Source organism: Corylus avellana, chromosome 11 (genome assembly GCF_965113065.1).
Source record: "Corylus avellana chromosome 11, dhCorAvel1.hap1.2, whole genome shotgun sequence".
Taxonomy (NCBI): Eukaryota; Viridiplantae; Streptophyta; class Magnoliopsida; order Fagales; family Betulaceae; genus Corylus; species Corylus avellana.
In genome coordinates, this window is record NC_142500.1 from 2,225,189 (window position 1) to 2,243,926 (window position 18,738).

At 33.3% G+C, this 18,738-nt stretch overlaps 2 protein-coding genes across 2 annotated transcripts; one reads left to right on the forward strand and one right to left on the reverse strand.

The window, feature by feature from the left end:
• The first annotated feature begins 3,396 nt into the window (after positions 1 to 3,396).
• On the forward strand, positions 3,397 to 4,524 carry LOC148582984 (uncharacterized). Its single transcript, XM_088511762.1, has one exon. The coding sequence runs from the start codon at positions 3,397 to 3,399 to the stop codon at positions 4,522 to 4,524; it is 1,128 nt and encodes a 375-aa protein (XP_088367888.1).
• Positions 4,525 to 5,552: 1,028 nt separating this feature from the next.
• Positions 5,553 to 18,175, reverse strand: LOC132165201 (uncharacterized). The gene is made up of 13 exons (XM_088511763.1): positions 18,080 to 18,175; positions 17,706 to 17,836; positions 17,472 to 17,540; positions 16,974 to 17,045; positions 16,373 to 16,445; positions 11,840 to 11,958; positions 11,612 to 11,680; positions 11,328 to 11,399; positions 8,823 to 8,894; positions 6,513 to 6,581; positions 6,295 to 6,366; positions 5,726 to 5,798; positions 5,553 to 5,624 (listed from the first exon to the last, which is right to left on the reverse strand). Exons 1-13 carry the CDS (start codon positions 18,137 to 18,139, stop codon positions 5,553 to 5,555), a joined length of 1,023 nt encoding a protein of 340 aa, XP_088367889.1. The 5' UTR covers positions 18,140 to 18,175.
• Between the last annotated feature and the right edge of the window lie 563 nt (positions 18,176 to 18,738).

Sequence of the window (18,738 nt, forward strand, 5' to 3'; positions counted from 1 at the left end):
ATATTCATGAACAAGTCAATAATTTCTTATACTGCTTTAGCATTTGTACCGATGTAAAGTATGTGCAATATTAGTTGTCTCTTTCCAAAATTTTCTATGAGTTAATCTCACTCCTATAACTGTATGACTTATGCTTGAGAGGTGTTATTTCAATCTTGCATTGAACATAATCATTAACTTTTGAGTAATGGTATTTAATATACTGTTATACTACTATCATACAACTAGGATGCCGTGACAATGAAAATTAACAATTTTTTTTCACAAATGTTGATTTAATGATTGATTTTCGTGCCACGTCATCAATTAAGTTATATAACAGTTGTGTGTGTATATATATATATATTAGTTACTAACTAACATTAAACTTAAATTTTAGTCTAAAATCATATTTGAGAAGGAAATATAAGCAGATTAAACTATATATATTTTGTATACTAAATTATTAAGGGCTGGAAAAAAAAATTTTCAAGTTGGGTAATTATAAACATTACCCCTCCGTGTCGCCTTTCATGCAACCATCCATTATTTTATTGACTTCATTAGTGACCTTATTAGCACCAAAGCTGTAAATAAAAATAATATTTGAATTAATAATTGTGAGAGAAGAAAATAGAAGATACTAAAAAATAAGAGGGATTATTTCTAGTTTTTTCTTCAATTTATATGTTATTTGTTGAGGGACGTGTTATATTTTCATGTAAGTACCTGGCACTGGTGCCTTTTAATTTAATAAGACACCTTTCTAGATTACGAAGATCGAGGGGGTTTGCCTCCCTATGAACACAAATGAAAGCCCAAGATTATTATTGATATTATTAGATTGCTATTTATAAAATAAATAAGAATAAAAATAAAATAAAATAATGAAAATTTGATGAGAATAGAAAAATTAAGTATGTTTAATTGAAAGAGAACCAATTTCATATTATGCCACTCACAAGCTTTTTTTTATGGCATCTATATCGTTTGGCGTCTCACTCAAATACAAATTGGCAATTGTCATAAGAAAGTTTGGATTGTTTTCATCCTCCATCTCCTCCACTGTAGTGAACATGTCATTAAGGATTTCCTGCAATAACCCACATTGTACGTAACATATTTGGATAACTTAACAAGATCATTATGTCATCATTTAACTTTAAACGACAATAAAAGGAAAGTAAATTTACGTTGTTTTCTGTTTAAATGACTACAAATGGCATAATTTCATCTTAGTTTTATGTAGATGACGAGAATGATATTTTAAACAACAAAATTCAGGGATGAAACGACGAGAATAAAAATGCTTCTCGTTGTTTACATAGAAATGACGAGAATGGGATATATGAAAACGAAATTGGTCTCAATCAAACAGCAATCCCCTCTCTCTCTCTCTCTCTCTCTCTCTTCTCAAGAGTCCAGCCACCTTGACGCCGCCACCCAATATTTGTCTAATTAACGTCTAATGATTTTCATGAATTCGGTCCTTAAACATTCAAAGCAAATAATTATACGGTAAACAATAAGGCAAGGAAATGTAAAACTGTAGAATAGATTGAAAGTTATATATCCAACAAATCGTCCGACTAACCACCCATTAAAAGAAATTGTCTAAGCTAGTTAAGGAGTATTAATTAATTATGAGACGTAGCCAGAAAATAATAACAAGCCTATCCCCTATTCATAAGGTCGAAAAGGAGGAACAAAAAGCCTATATTAATATTGAAGATGAAGGGAAAACCAATTAATATCAACATTTTTTTTTTTTTTTGAAAAAAGAAAAACAACAAAAAAAAAGAGAGAAAAACCGCATTAAAGAGGGATTTCTTCATGGTGGCAATCTGTTGTTCCAATGACTTCTGATCCATTCTCGCAAACAAAAGAGATTAATATAATAGAACTTCTTTAAAGGCTTGAATGCCAAAATGGGAAGCCCCAATGAGGAGAATATATAGGGAGATGAAATAGTTAAAGGAAAACATATATATGTGCTGCAGCAATCAATCAGAGCAAACACTAAAAATGTATGAGTAGTTAGGACATACCGACTATGTGATAAGCAATCATTCAAAAATATAACACAACAATTATGTGATAAGCAGTCATCGAAGAAATATGACATTTGGTGAAATAGACAATTGCCATATTCGTAAAAACAAAAAATAAATAAATAATCTTATTTTAAGTATCTAACTAATAAATATTCTTAAGAGACTGTATAATATCTTTGTATCTTCTTCATCGATCATGAAACAAATGAAAAGGAAATACTTGGTTTCGTTTGGTAAAACTTTTAAAGCGTGTTTTTATTTTCTTGTGACTTCATATTAAGGAGAATTTAGTTTTAAATATTTTATGTTTTTAGTTATTTGTTAATGCTTTTGTTTATTTTTTCTTAGAAAAAAAAAAAAAAGTGCTAATTAATTTGTATAGCCAAACGAGTCCAATTGGCCCATGGTGTAGTTGGCTAAACTAATCAAATGATCAATAGTGAACATAGCAGACAAAAACACCAAAAATGGGGAACATCCAAATTAACTTAAGATAGGCATCGTTTCCGGCCGTTAGCAAACAATTTAATTAATTTTCATATTTTTAGCCTTATACGAAATATTCTCTTTATTTCCCTACTTTGCAGTTTGCACTACAACTTCAATTTTGAGACCAAAATTTGATGCAATAGGGCAATCCCATGTTAAAGGGTGCTCAGACATGTGCTTGGATAATTCGAGTAAATGGGGCTATATTTGATTGCATTGACACGTACTCAAACAGATGTGCCCAAACAAACACTCACATAAAATGCCTTTTGGCAGTGCAATAGAGCAATTTTATTGAACGAGTTCAACTTTATTAACCAACACCGTTAATTGGGAATTGTGTAAAAAAGAAGAATAAGGACATATCAATAGGGAATACTTGTCCATAAAATTAGCCCATGCTTTAATGTAGGCGTCAAAGTCGTTAACTCTCAGAGCATTAAGGTGAAATCAACTTTCTCATCGAATTGTTGTGGGTAGCTGCTCTATGATCTTGCAAAATTAGGCACAATCAATTACAAAATACCGAGATATAAATAAAAACAAATAATATAATTTGTGATAGGCTTTTGTTTTTCTAATTCCTATGGTTATGAGATATTTTATATACAGTTCACAAGTTTTGCCAGTTATCCAAAAGTGCAATGCTATATAGTAGATTCTCATACGACTGACATACAACTATGATTATGTGACAGTAAATATAGTCTTTCGATCAACAATGACTTATAAAAATAAAAATCAATAGTTGATATTCTGCCACATCATCATTGTTGTATGTCAGTCGTATGAAAGTCTACCAAATATAATTTATCTATTCAAAATGTGTATGATATGACTCACATAAATGTAAACAATAAATGTATTCACATAAATGTATTCTATACAAGTTAGCCAAACGCAACAACCAGATGTTCGGATTTGGCGGTGTACAAGTTTGGGTATCTTCTCGGTTAAAAGTGCTTATCATTTAGCAAAGGAGATGGAGATGAGGAAATGCCCGGGAGCTTCCACAAAATGGGAGGAAAGTAGGCTGTGGAAATCTCTGTGGAAATTATCTATTCCAAATGCGGCTAAGAATTTTTTCTGGAGAGCCTGCAAAAATTTACTGCCCACCAAGGAAAATCTACTTAGGCGAAAAGTGGTGAAAGAACCTTTTTGTCTCATTTGTGAGAGGGAACCGGAGACTGTTCTCCATGCTCTGTGGGGTTGTTCAGCTGCAAGAGACATATGGGGATGCAGTAGAAGGGTCTTCCAAAAGATGACCATAGAGGGAGGGGGTTTCAAGCAGATTGCGGAAATTATCTTGTTAAAATGTGAACCGGATGATTTTGCTCTCTTCGTGCAGTTATCACAACAGGTATGGTTTCGTAGAAACAAGTGGGTTCATGAAGGAATTTTCATTGACCCAAATGTTATTCTTAAAAAAATAGCAGAGGATACATTGGCCTACACGCAGTTACAACAGAAGGAGCCAGCAGAACATAATGTATCTATTAGGCAACAGGCGTGGATGGCTCCTTTGCAAGGTTGGTACAAGGTGAACTGGGATGTGGCCATAGATAAATTAAATGAAAGGGTGGGGATTGGAGTTGTGCTCAGGGATGAAAAAGGACATGTGATCGCAGCTATGTGTAAAAAGCGGATGGGTGTACTGGAGCCAGCAATGGGGGAAGCATACGCCGCCTATCATGCAACGGTTTTTTGCCGAGATATGGGAGTGCACAATGCAATTTTGGAGGGAGATGCAAAACAAATTGTGGAGGCTATCAATTCAGCTAAGGAAACATGGAGTCGTTTTGGGCATCTAATAGAAGACACAAGGCGTATACTAGGCACTCTATCAAATTGGAATTGTGTCTTTGTTCCTCGCGAAGTAAATGAGGCGGCTCATAGGATGGCGAAAGCGGCCTTCACTGATGTCAGTGATAGAATTTGGAGGGGTACCATTCCTAATTGTATTAGTGATATTATTTTGATGGAGCAATTAGCTCTATCTTGATGATTGTTGTTGGAGTTCTTATGCTCCACCTCGATTTCTTATCAATAAAATTCATCAATTCAGTTTTCAAAAAAAATAAATGTATTCACTTAGAAGAGAGATATGTTATTTGGTAGACTCACATAAGAGTGTCATTATGTGCCATACAACTATAGTAATGTGGTCGTAAAAATCAGCCATTAATTTTATCATGTTATATGCTCCCGTTTATCCTAATATTGACTTTTATTGCCACATCATCATAGTTGTATAGGAGTATAGTATGCGAGTCTACTAAATATCTTTATTCTTTAGAAAAATAATAATCTACTTAATCTCAACAATCCCTCCCTCAACGTGATGCTCTCGCGAATCGAAGTCTTGACCACCATTTGTTGGATCGCGCTTTGGACTAAATAGTGTCTAGTGAGGGAAGCCAAAGCTTTTTATGGCATTCAAAATCACACCCCACATGAGATATTCTAAGAGTCATCTACTTTAGCATAGCGACATTGTTGCACTTCAACAATATTCTTAGTCTTCTTTTTAACACGTTTCCAATAAATGGTACTGGTTAATAAAGTTAAACTTGTGCAATAAGGTTGTTCTACTGCACTGTGTAGGGCGGTTTATGTGATTTTTTGTTCGGGTCCTTCCATTTGGATACGTGTCTATACAATCGTGTCCCCATTTACTCAAATTATAGAATCACCTGTCCAAGTGCCCTCCCTATCACATGGAGTAATTTTGGTCCCAAAATTGATGTTGTAGTGTAGAGTAGGGAAAGAAAGAATATTCCACATAAGTCCCAACACAATAGCATAAAAGGATCTTTTTAGGTTATATAGAAGTAACCTTTATTACAAACAAACTTGGCAAGGAAACTAGTTCCCACAAACCACGTTAGGGGAAACTAGTTTTCAACCAAATGTTATAAGAAAAGTTGAGCAATAGGCACAAAGAACAAGGGAAATTGCCTAGTTTTTATTCACTATTATTCGAGAATTATGGAAATGATAAATTTGCACACAGATGTAATCCACCAAATACTACTTGTTCTTGCCAACCATATTTTCATTGGGGCCAGTAGATGACATGCTAGATTTGTACAGTTGCAACAACTGCAAAATGAACAACAAACCAACATATAACTTATTCCAAATGAAGTAAGAAAATTCTTTGTGTTTGTATGTGCATGTGTCAGAGCGCGAGAGAGAAAAACCTCTAGATAGGGTTCCAGATTTTTCTTCAGAGTGTGAAACGCTTGTTTTAGGTTCGGAAATCCAGCCTTACATCTGTTTATATATTCATGAACAAGTCAATAATTTCTTATAATGCTTTAACATTTGTATTGATGAAAGTATGTGCAATATTAGTTTTATCTTTCCAAAATTTTCTGAGTTAATCTCACTCCTATAACTGTATGACTTATGCTTGAGAGGTGTTACTTCAATCTCGCATTGAACATAATCATTAACTTTTGAGTAATAGTATTTAGTATACTGTTATACTACTATCATACAACTGGGATGCCGTGACAATAAAAATCAACAATTTTTTTTCACAAATGCTGATTTAATGATTGATTTTCGTGCCACATCATCAATTAAGTTATATAACAATCATGTATATATATATATATATATATACTAAATAACACAAAACTTAAATTTTAGTCTAAAATCATATTTGAGAAGGAAATATAAGCAGATAAAACTATATATATTTTGTATACTAAATTATTAAGGGCTGGAAAAAAAAAAATTCAAGTTGGGTAATTATAAACATTACCCCTCCGTGTCGCCTTTCATGCAACCATCTAGTATTTTATCGACTTCATTAGTGACCTTATTAGCACCAAAGCTGTAAATAAAAATAATATTTGCATTAATAATTGTGAGACAAGAAAATAGAAGATACTAATTAAAAAATAAGAGGGATTATTTCTAGCTTTTCCTTCAATTTATATGTTATTTGTTGAGAGATGTATTATTTTTTCATGCAAGTACCTGGCGCTGGTGCCTTTTAATTTGATAAGACACCTTTCTAGATTACGAAGATCGAGGGGGTTTGCCTCCCTATGAACACAAATGAAAGCCCAAGATTATTATAGATATTATTAGATTGCTATTTATAAAATAAATAAAAAATAAGTAAGAATAAAAATAAAATAAAATAATGAAAATTTGATGAATAGAAAAATTAAGTATGTTTAATTGAAAGAGAACCAATTTCATATTATGCCACTCACAAGCTTTTTTTTATGGCATCTATATCCTTTGGCGTCTCACTCAAATACAAATTGGCTATTGTCATAAGAAAGTTTGGATTGTTTTCATCCTCCATCTCCTCCACTGTAGTGAACATGTCATTAAGGATTTCCTGCAATAACCCACATTGTACGTAACATATTTGGATAGCTTAATTAACAAGATCATTATGTCATCATTTAACTTTAAACAACAACAAAAGTAAAGTACATTTACGTTGTTTTCTGTTTAAATGACTACAAATGGCATAATTTCATCGTAGTTTTATGTAGATGACGAGAATGATATTTTAAACAACAAAATTCGGGGATGAAACGACGAGAATAAGAATGCTTCTCGTTGTTTACATAGAAATGACGAGAATGGGATATATGAAAACGAAATAGGTCTCAATCAAACAGCAAGCCTCTCTCTCTCTTCGAACGAGCCAAGCCACCTTGACGCCGCCACCCAATATTTGTCTAATTAACGTCTAATGATTTTCATGAATTTGGTCCTTAAACATTCAAAGCAAATAATTATGCGGTAAACAATAAGGCAAGGAAATGTAAAACTGTAGAATAGATTGAAAGTTATATATCCAACAAATCGTCCGACTAATTACCCATTAATAGAAATTGTCTACGTTAAGGAGTATTAATTAATTATGAGACGTAGCCAGAAAATAATAACAAGCATATCCCCTATTCATAAGGTAGAAAAGGAGGAACAAAAAGCCTATGTTAATATTGAAGATGAAGGGAAAACCAATTAATATCAACATATATATTTTAAAAAAAAAAAAAAAAAAAAAAAAAAAAGGCAACAAAAAAAAAAAAAAGAAAAGAGAAAAACCGCATTAAAGAGGGATTTTTTCATGGTGGCAATCTTTTGTTCCAATAACTTCTGATCCATTCTCGCAAACAAAAGAGATTAATATAATAGAACTTCTTTAAAGGCTTGAATGCCAAAATGGGAAGCCCCAATGAGGAGAATATATAGGGAGATGAAGTAGTTAAAGGAAAACATATATATGTGCTGCAGCAATCAATCAGAGCAAACACTAAAAATGTATGAGTAGCTAGGACATACCGACTATGTGATATGCAATCATCCAAAAATATAACACAACAATTATGTGATAAGCAGTCATCGAAGAAATATGACATTTGGTGAAACAGACAATTGCCATATTAGTAAAAACAAAAAATAAATAAAAAATCTTATTTTAAGTATCTAACTAATAAATATTCTTAAGAGACTGTACAATATCTTTGTATCTTCTTCATCGATCATGAAACAAATAAAAAGGAAATAATTGGTTTCGTTTGGTAAAACTTTTAAAGTGTGTTTTTTATTTTGTTGTGACTTAATATAAAGGAGAATTTAGTTTTGAATATTTTATGTTTTTAGTTATTTGTTAATGTTTTTGTTTGTTTTTTCTTAGAAAAACCGGGAAAAAAGAAAGTGCTAATTAATTTGTGTAGCCAAATGAGTCCAATGGGCCCATGGTGTAGTTGGCTAAACTAATCAACTGGTTAATGGTGAACATAGCAGACAAAAGCACCAAAAATGGGGAACATCCAAATTAACTTAAAATAGGCATTGTTTTCCGTTAAGGTATAAACAATTTAATTAATTTTCATATTTTTAGTCTTATACGAAATATTCTCTTTATTTCCCTACTTTGCACTATATACAACTTCAATTTTGAGACCCAAATTTCATGCAATAGGACAATACCATGTGAAAGGGCACTCAAACATGTGCTTGGATAATTCGGGTAAATGGGGCTATATATGATTGCATGAACAAGTACTCAAACAGATGGGCCCAAACAAACACTCGATCACATAAAAATCAAATATAAGGAATCGGCTCCTCTCTGGTCCATTTGAACCGGAGAGGATCCGAATTCCTCACTCTTACAATGTGTGACTTAAGTGTTAGATTGCGCATAAGTGCTTAAACTCCATTAAAAAAAAAATCAAATACAAAAAAAATAGAAAGATAAGTAGATGATTACTTATCCTGAGAAGTTGATACAAGTAGGGGAAGTAGAAACATTACCCTTCTATGTCACTTTTATAGCAGCATTCCACTGCTTGATTGATTTGAATCGTCGCCTTATTAGCCCCAATGCTGCAAATAACAATAATGATCTTCAAAAAAATGCAAGAAATTAAGGAAGAGTAATGCCATGTATCTCCTTTTTTTTATATTATATATCAGTTAAGACATAAATCTTAAATCCCCATTGTTCACTTTTCTCACTGGTTAATTACTTAAAAGAGTAGTAAGGTAAGTTAAAAGATGCAGCACTTTTGACTTCAGACTGTAAACCTCGTTTTTCAGGTCCGAAAATCCAGCCTTACATATGTTTATATATTCATGGACAAGTCAATAATTTCTTATAATGCTAATGGAAACTATGAGCAATATTAGCAATAACTTTTAAATATTTTCTCAGATGTATTTCATATAAACAATATGATCTTTTATGCAGGTTTGTTAAATAAATTTGTAACTGTACGTATGACTTCTCAACCTTTTTTTTTTTTTTTTTTTTTAATTGAAAGGATGGAAAGGGGCGACTAGTGTAGTTTCCCCCCTTGGGCGTGACCATCGAGGTTCTCATCCGCTGTGGAATGTCCGGTTTGAACCATAGCTACTGCCTGAGAAGGCGAGCCCGTTACCACAACCCCACTAAAGTGTGAGCCGGTAGAGCCGTATGACTTCTCAACTTGTTACTTCAGTCTCACGTTCAACATAGTCATTAAATTTTAGTCTAAAATCATGTTTGAGAAAGAAATATAAGCAGATAAAACTATATTTAGTATTTCTAAAAATAAAATAAAATAAAATAAAAACAAACGGATTCAAAGTTTGGTAGTAAAAAAATTATCCCTCAATATTGCCCATCTTGCGACAATCAATCATATTGTTGATTACAATAATCACCTTATTAGCACCAATGCTGCAAGTAACAATAACGATTGAAATCATTCAAAAACGAACCTAAAATCAAGAGAATACAAAAATTTCGAACCTAATCATCATTTTAGGGATAATTAATTAAAAAAAAAAATCTAAATCAGCCCTAAGACAAAGTCTTCTGCTGCACCAGCGGACGGAGGTGATTGCGTAAGAGCCGCTGAGCGAGATCAAGGAGTTGCAAGAGCCCTATTCTAGATCACTACTGAAATTTATCGGCTCAAGCTCGGTAGCTTTGGCTTTGGCTTGATCAAACGGGCAGAGGGACCTGAGTCATTCGCGATGTTGCGACATCTGGCATTGAGTCATCCAATCACAAATTATATTCTTTGTTATCTTTTGTATCTTTGTAATTGATTATGCCTTTTTTTTTTTTTTTTTTTTAATTTTTTTAAGATTGAAAGCCTACATTGTAAAGCATGGGCTAATTTTATAGACAAGTATTCCCAACTGTTATGTCCGTATTCTTATTTCTTATACATTCTTCAATTAAGGGTTTTAGTTAATAAAGTTGAACTCGTACAATAAAGTTGAGTTATTTAATATGAGTGTTTGTCTGGCCTATCTGTTTTGAGTACGTATTCATCCAATCTTAGCCTCATTTACTCGAATTATTTAAGCACATGTTCAGTTGTTTGAGCGCCCTCTCACATAGGATTGTTGTACTGTATGAAATTTCGGTCTCAAAATTGATGTTATAGCGCACGCTAGCGAAAGGAAGAGAATATTCACAATAAAAATATGAAAATTAATTCCATAAAAGGTCTTCTTAGATATAAGTTACCTTTATTATAGTCGAACTCGGCAAAGAACCTAGTTCCACAAACCACATTTGGAGAAACTAGTTTCCAACCAAATGACACAAGAAAAGTTATACAATAAGGCTATAGCACCAGGAAAATCGATTGGTTTTTATTCTCTATTATTTGATAATTGTGGAGGGCCGGATGAATTGGCACACAGATGTAATCCACCAAACACTACTTATTCTTGCTAATCATATCTTCACTTGGCGACGGTAGCCTTCCCAATTGCCTTTCCTGTTGCAACAACTATAAAATGAACAAAAAAACAAACTGTTTTTATATCACTTATATATTCCAAATTAAGCAAGAAAATTAAGTGTTTTTATATGAGTCTGAGAGAGATATACCTGTAGATAGAATTCCAGTTTATACTTCAGAGTGTAAACCTCGTTGTTCAGGTCCGAGAATCCAGCCTTACATCTGTTTATATATTCATGGACAAGTCAATAATTTCTTATAATGCTTTAGCATTAATACTAATGGAAACTATGAGCAATATTATTAGCAATAACTTTCATATATTTTCTAAGATGTATTTCATATAAACAATATGATCTTTTATGCAGGTTTAATTTGTTAAATAAATTTGTAACGTATGACTTACACTCAACGTGTTACTTCAATCTCACGTTCAACATAGTCATTAAGTTTTTAGTCTAAAATCATGTTTGAGAAAGAAATATATATAAGCTAATAAAACTATATTTAGTATTTCTAAATAAAATAAAATAAAAATAAAAAGAGGGATTCAAAGTTTGGTAAGTACAAACATTACCCCTCAATATTGCCCATCGTGCAACAATCAATCATATTATCGATTACATTAATCACCTTACTAGCACCAATTCTGCAAATAACAATAACGATTAAAATCATAACAATAATGAGAAAACGAAAGCAGAAAATACTAAATAGAAGAGCGATTAACTCAATTCATGTTATTGGTCAGGACGTAGATCGAGCTTCTACTTAATTTACCCACCATAACTAATTTTTGAAGATTATTGGATGAGAAATATTAATAATCTAATCGCCAAAAAAAAAAAAACAAAGGGTAACCTGGCGCTGCTGCCTTTGAATTTACCAAGATATTCACGCAGGTTAGCAACATTGAGGGGGATTGTCTCCCTACAAAACAAATAAAGCCCAATGTTATTATAGCTTTTGGAATTGAATTATTATTCTTATTTATAATACATAGCAAAATTGGATGAGCATAAAAAAATTAATTTGGTTTAACACTGAAATGGAAATACACGAGAATGAATTTCATAATATGCCACTCACAATGTTTTTTCTATGCCACACATAAAGCTTGGCACTTCGCCGAAATACAAATCGGTCATTTCTCCAGCAAAGTATGGATCCACCTCCTCCATTCTAGTGAACTGGCTATCCAGGACTCTCTGCAATAACCGGCATTTTTATGTATTATATTTTGACGACTTTTTATCTTTAATTTGGATAATAGTTAAGAAACTACATTCACAATCTCAATTTCATAATGATGCTTTTGTGTATATATATATATAGGCGATGATTGAGTGAAGCATAAAATTTGAAATTTCCGATTGATTAGTGGAAAATTTTGCAATTAATTAATTAACTAATTTTGATTTTGATTTTCACATCAGGATAATTGCCATAAATTTTGATGAAATTAAGTTATAGTATGGACCATCATTATAAATGCAACATATATACATGTCTTCATCCTACTGATCCAAGCCATTACTTTGTACTTAGATTCAAATTTATATATCTTATAAGTTAAGGAGTACTAATTATGAGACCAAACAATATACGAATACTTAGCCAGAAAATTAAATTAAAAACAAGCTTTATCACATATATAGCTAGTCACAAGGTATAATAGGAGTGAACAAAAATCCTATATTTTTGAAGATTAAAGGAAACTAGTGTACCATGATCAATGTTTCTTTTGAAAAAAAATAAAAAATAAAATAAAAAACCTCAGTGAAGAGGGTTTCCCTCATCATGGAAATCTGTCGTCTCAAGATGTTGCTATCCATTCTCGCAAAGAAGAGAGCGATTGATTCAATAGAACTGGCTAATTAATTAAAGGCTTGAATGCCAAAATGGGAAGGCAGTGAAGAGAATATATAGGCAAAAGAAATAGTTAGAGGAAAATATATGTGTTGCAGCGATCAATGAGAGTAAACACTAAAAATGTATGACTAACTAGGACATATCGACTATGTGATAAACAATCATTCAAAAATATAGCACAACAATTATGTGATCATAAGCACTCAGGGATAGATCCAAGAAGTTTTATGGGAAGGGCCCAAAGCAAATTTTTTTTTTTTTTTTTTTTGCATCGTGTAATGAACTGGTACTTTTTTCTATTTTTTTCTTCTTTTTCTAATCACTCGTACTCAAAAGCTGCGACCTGCGTTGAGTTATTTTGCACCTCGTTGATTAACATCATATTCTTATATGTGATAACGCAATCCAAAATCAAACTCCAATGAACTAATTTAAAATTCATTGTCATCAACTACCCAAAGTCTTTTAGGAGAATTTTCAGAAATTGGGATATCAAGTATTGTATTTGACTTTCACATCATCTACAAATAAATTTACATGATCATTTTGGAGTCTTTAGAAAATAATACTCATATTCACATACAATAATTAATATGATTCTAATATGACATATTCCAGCTTGACATATTTGATATCAACCTAATTATGGAATATACAGAAAATATTATATATTTTTCATATATTCTAATATTCTCCCTCAAACTCAAGGTGAAATATTTTGGAACCTTGAGTTTGAAATCCGAAACAATGATGACAGCAGTGGCGGAGGCCAGGAACGAGCCATAGATGATGGAGGCTGGCGGGTGGCCAACGACGGCGGCAAGTGGCTGGTGAATGCAAATTCAAAAAAGGGCCAACAATGAGCCAAACTCCAAAAAAGGGCCGAAACCGGGCCAGGGCTAACAACGAGCCAAATTTCAAAAGGGGCCGACAACGGGCCAAAGCTGACAATGAGCCAAACTTCAAAAGAGGCCGACGATGGGCCAAAATCCAAAAGGGGCTAAGAACGAGTCAGGGTTGACAATGAGCCAAAAATAAAAAAGGCCAACGACGGGCCAAAATCCAAAAAGGGCCAACAACAAGCCAAGGCTGTCAATGAGCCAAAAATAAATAAATAAAAAGGGCTGATAATGGGCCAGGGCCGACTTGGGCCAAAAATAAAAATGAACCCACTTAGGCGCTTATCATATCGACGCACCGAATCTGACCGACGCACCGAATCTGACCGGCACATGGCGTGCATGATGTGGTCACTCGAACCTTTTTTTTTTTTGTAAAGAATCTCATTTTGTGCCATATAGAGATGCAAAAAGTAAAAACAGACCACAAATTTGAAATCATGACGAAAAATTGAGTGGGAAACACGTAGTCAACTCTGAAAGTCAATAAAAAAGTCAGCAGTCAACTCTGACAAAAGTCAACAGTCAACACAAGACTACATGGCAGTGGTGCTGACATGGCAGATATGCTGACATGGTAGATATGATGATGTGGCATTAGGGCTAACGTGGCAGTCTGAAGACCCTGGCGCATGTGGTGCACTTGCGAAAGGGCTGGCAGCACCTAAGAGCGTGAATCTGACGTTCACATCTGTGAGAAGCGCGTGCAGCGCTAGATGGAGGCTTTCTTGCCAGTTCTGGAGTCGTGGGAAGGAGATGTGTCAAACAGCAGCCTGATCGAAGTGAACGGACCACCGTGACGGCCTAGGGCAGAATGGAAATGGCGGAACAACCAAAAGTCTAGGCGACGCGTGGGGGTGCGTCAATGATGATATGGCAGCGTTCTTGGCGAATATGGGATGACCGGCAGCTAATCTATGGAATGGTCTAGTAACCTAGCAGATCGGAAGAAGGCGGCGGCACATGGATGCCGGCAACGGCGCGTGGAGCACGTGGTGTTTGTGGCAGAAATTTCAGGAGGCGCGTGAACCATTTTCTTGGGGCGTTTTGGGCAAATCTAAGACGTTCAATGGCCGATGTATCAAATGGTGTGTCTACCTCCGTGATCAGGAAACTTTAGCGACACGTGGCTGAGCGGGCAAAGAGCTTGGGTGGAGCATGGAGGAGGACTTGATCACCAAGATCGTCAAATGGAATGTGATGAAACATCAAGGACGTTGAAGGCCACAAGAAAGTGGCTCTGATACCATGTTGAAATAATGATGATGTGAGAATATTGAGCGGAAGCACATGAGAGAATGAACACAAATAATTTACGGGTGACTCGGTGTTAAAACACCTACGTGCACCACTCGAAAAGGGTAATGTCTAAATATAAGTATAGTAATCAAATCTCCTTGATTTGATTACAATCCCAATATTTGATTACAATCAACTCATAAATAGAGAATATTTGATATCAACCTAATTATGGAATATACAGAAAATATTATATATTTTCCATATATTCTAACATCCTATATATAATAGCCAACTTTTATGGCCTATTTGACACGGGTTGCAATTCGGAACGAATTAGTAGTTCGAAATCACTCAGCATTGCCCCTTTGGCATAATGCTAAACATTATCCATTTTTATATTTGTATACCATATATTAATTTCCTTTAAAACTTAGTCATGCAGAAAATATATCATACAAGCCAAAAAAAAAAAATTACTGGTTGGTGATCGGAGTTTGTTCATGGATCAATTCGCTCACCACAAGCTTCATCATTCAACCAAAAATCTAACCATTACTCTGATGTATTAGCAAAAATTGGCTTCCGCCAATCTTCTTGCTTTGTAAATTATGATTCCCATTCTGACATGTTTTTTCATGTCTATTCTCTCTTTTAAGTGTTTTTTTTTTTTTCGAAGGCCTGACCTCTTGGTACAAAAGAACAAACCAACACAAAACAGTTGCGGTCTACATTAGATAGAGAACGATATTATTTTCCAAATACCAAAAGCTAAAAATAATGTTCGACAAGGAAATTAAACCTTGTAAGCACTCCAAACAGATCACACATAAAAGAGAGTTTTTAAAGAAATAGCTAAAAAACCTTTATTACAGACATACTAGAGATGGAGGGAACCAAGATTATTGCAAACTACTCCAGAGAAGCTAATTAATTTCCGGAGATGGAGGGAACCAAGATTATTGCAAACTACTCCAGAGAAGCTAATTAATTTCCGGGTCGAGTAGCAGTTTTGGCAGATCTCAACAGCTACAGAACCAAAATAAAAACACGCAAATTAACATGTCAACTTATTAAACCAGCTTGACCAAGAATTTAATTGTTTCTTAGTTGAAAAAATCCTAGATTTACAATTCTTTTACAATTTGATGGCACATGATTGGAGGGTGTTAAAAGAGTTATCGGTATTGATCAAATTTGTTTCTATCTAACGGATGCTTGGCAAATAGGTTTTTTTTTTTTTTTTTTGGTTCGGCTCAGTGTCATAGAAGGGAATGACAAGGCTAGGCTAGGGGGGATAGCCGAGCCAGAGCAAAAATAAATAAATAAGTGATAAATGAGTTAAAAATGAAAAGAAAATGAAATTTTTTTTAAAAAAAAAAATGATTTCTTGGTCATGATCCGTGAAGGCTAAAGTTCTATTCAAAGGTAGAACATTCTCAAATAATATAAGGTTTTCATGAGCTGATCTTGACCCGCCATCTAAAATATTTTTTTTAATAACCGACATCGCTCTAATCACATATTGACACATATCAAAAACTATAAAATAATTGTAATTGTAGCAGTACTCTTCTTTATTTGTATAAGAGAGATAAAAAGAGAAACACACCTGCAAGTAAACTTGGAGCCTGTTTGTTAGAGTGTTATTCTCTTCCTTCACTCTTCTGATTGCAGCCTTACATCTGGCTCAATAAATAATTGTACATAATATTTTAGCATGAGTCCCAACTAAACCTCAAAATCAATGCTTTTAATATAGCATAAAGCATATAAACCGCTTGAAATTACTGTAGCATCTCCATAATCATCATTTTCTCTAAGATATTTTACATAAAGAAAAAAAAAAATAACCACTAATTAATAGAGTCATTACTATATCTCACTAGTAGAACTGAATTCTCTCTCGTTCAAATGAACGAGAGAGGAGAAGGTTCCTTACATTTGAGGGGCATATTTTGTCATTTCACTTCTTTTTTTTTTTACATATTTGTCCCTCAAATATAAGGAACTGGCTTCTCTTTGGTTCATTTGAACCAGAGAGGATCCGAATTCCTCACTCCTACAATGTGTGACTTAAGTGTCGGGTTGGGCATAAATACTTAAACTCCATTAAAAAAAAAAAAAAAAAATCAAATACGAGAAAAAGAAAGATAAGTAGATGATTACTTATCCTGAGAAGTTGATAAAAGTAGGGGAAGTAGAAACATTACCCTTCTATGTCCCTTTTATAGAAGCATTCCACTGCTTGATTGATTTGAATCGTCGCCTTAGTAGCCCCAATGCTGCAAATAACAATATTAATTAATGATCTTCAAAAAATGCAAGGAATTAAGGAAGAGTAATGCCATGTATCTCCTTTTTTTATATTATATATCAGTTAAGACATAAATCTTAAATCCCCATTGTTCACTTTTCTCACTGGTTAATTACTTACAAGAGTAGTAAAATAAGTTAAAAGATCCAGCACTTTTGACTTGAGAAAAAGATATGCATTTCGTTATTATTATACCGATGCTTGCACATTTTATTTTTAGTGAAATCGAATTAAAAATATATATATAAACTGATGGGTCTAAGTGATTCAATAGTTTATTGTCTTGAAAGCTGATGGGTCTAATTGAAATTATAGAAAATTACAGGAAATTTATTATTTATTTCTTTTTCTTTTACAGCACCTAAGTCAAATCTAAAAAAAAAAAAAAAATCACCTGAGAGTGCTGCCTTTGACTCCATGAAGGAACGTGTTCACTGTAGCAAAATCACATACTTGTTCCTCCCTACATAGTAGATAAACATTTTTGTTGGTATCATAGTGCTTAAAACCATTTCCAATTGCAAATTTGAACATTGAATTCAAAGGGATTGTTGTTGTTGTGATTAAAAATAGCAATATTTGCTCAAAAAATATGAAGTTTAAACAACACATTATATATACTGCTTACAATGCTTCTTCTATGGTAGCTATCACTTTCGGTGATTCACTGAAATACACTGTGAAAACTTGCTCAAGAAAGCTGGGGTTGTCATTATCGTCCAACTGCTCCAATCCAAGGAACTGGCTGTTGAGAATTCCCTGCAATAATAATAATAATAATAATAATAAGATTTTAGTTGTACGCTTTCATGCAAAACAAAAAGCAGGTGCAATTCACATTTACGAGTTTGGATGTAACGATTTCCATATACAGGATCTTCAAATAGGCAGATGAAGCAATCATATTTATTTAAATAAAAGTGTAAAACATAACGGTAACAATATGTATTACTTAAAATAAAGTGAAAACTAGAAACAAATATTTCTTTCCAAAAAGAAAACCTCATCAAAGAGGGTTTGCTTCACAGTCGCAATCTGTTGCAGCAAGGAATTGAGCTCCATTTCTGAGATACTTCGTGGCCGGCTAGACGAAAAGGAATTAAACAGACTGGCGAACAGAAAATATATATATATATATCAGCACAAAAATTGGTTTTTGAAATTTTTGTTTGTTAAATGAATTGGTTTTGAATTTTAAATGTGATTGGGAAGTTACAATTTTGTTATATTAGTCAAGATAGATTTATTCAAATTTATTCAAAAAATTCAAGGCTAAAAACAACCATTTTTATCTCCTAATCAACCCTTAAATTAGCTCCTATTTAAAAATAAAAATTAAAAATCAAAAAATTAAAAAAAATCAAAAAATTAATGATTAATTGGCATTGCCACACTAGCAAAATGAGATAAAAGTAGGATAAAAAAAAAAGGTCTAGTTTATAGCATTACTCTTCTTTAATTCATTCAAAGTAATGGTAAACTATATCGTCATACTACCCCAGCAATTGAGCTGATGTGGTAGTACTCATCCGTCCTTGCTAAAAATAAATAAATAAAAAGACTTATGGGCACTGTTAGCCAAAGAAAATAAGAGTTGGATGGTGGATGGAGATGTGATTTTTAACATTTAATCATTCATTATATGTCAGTAAAATAAAATG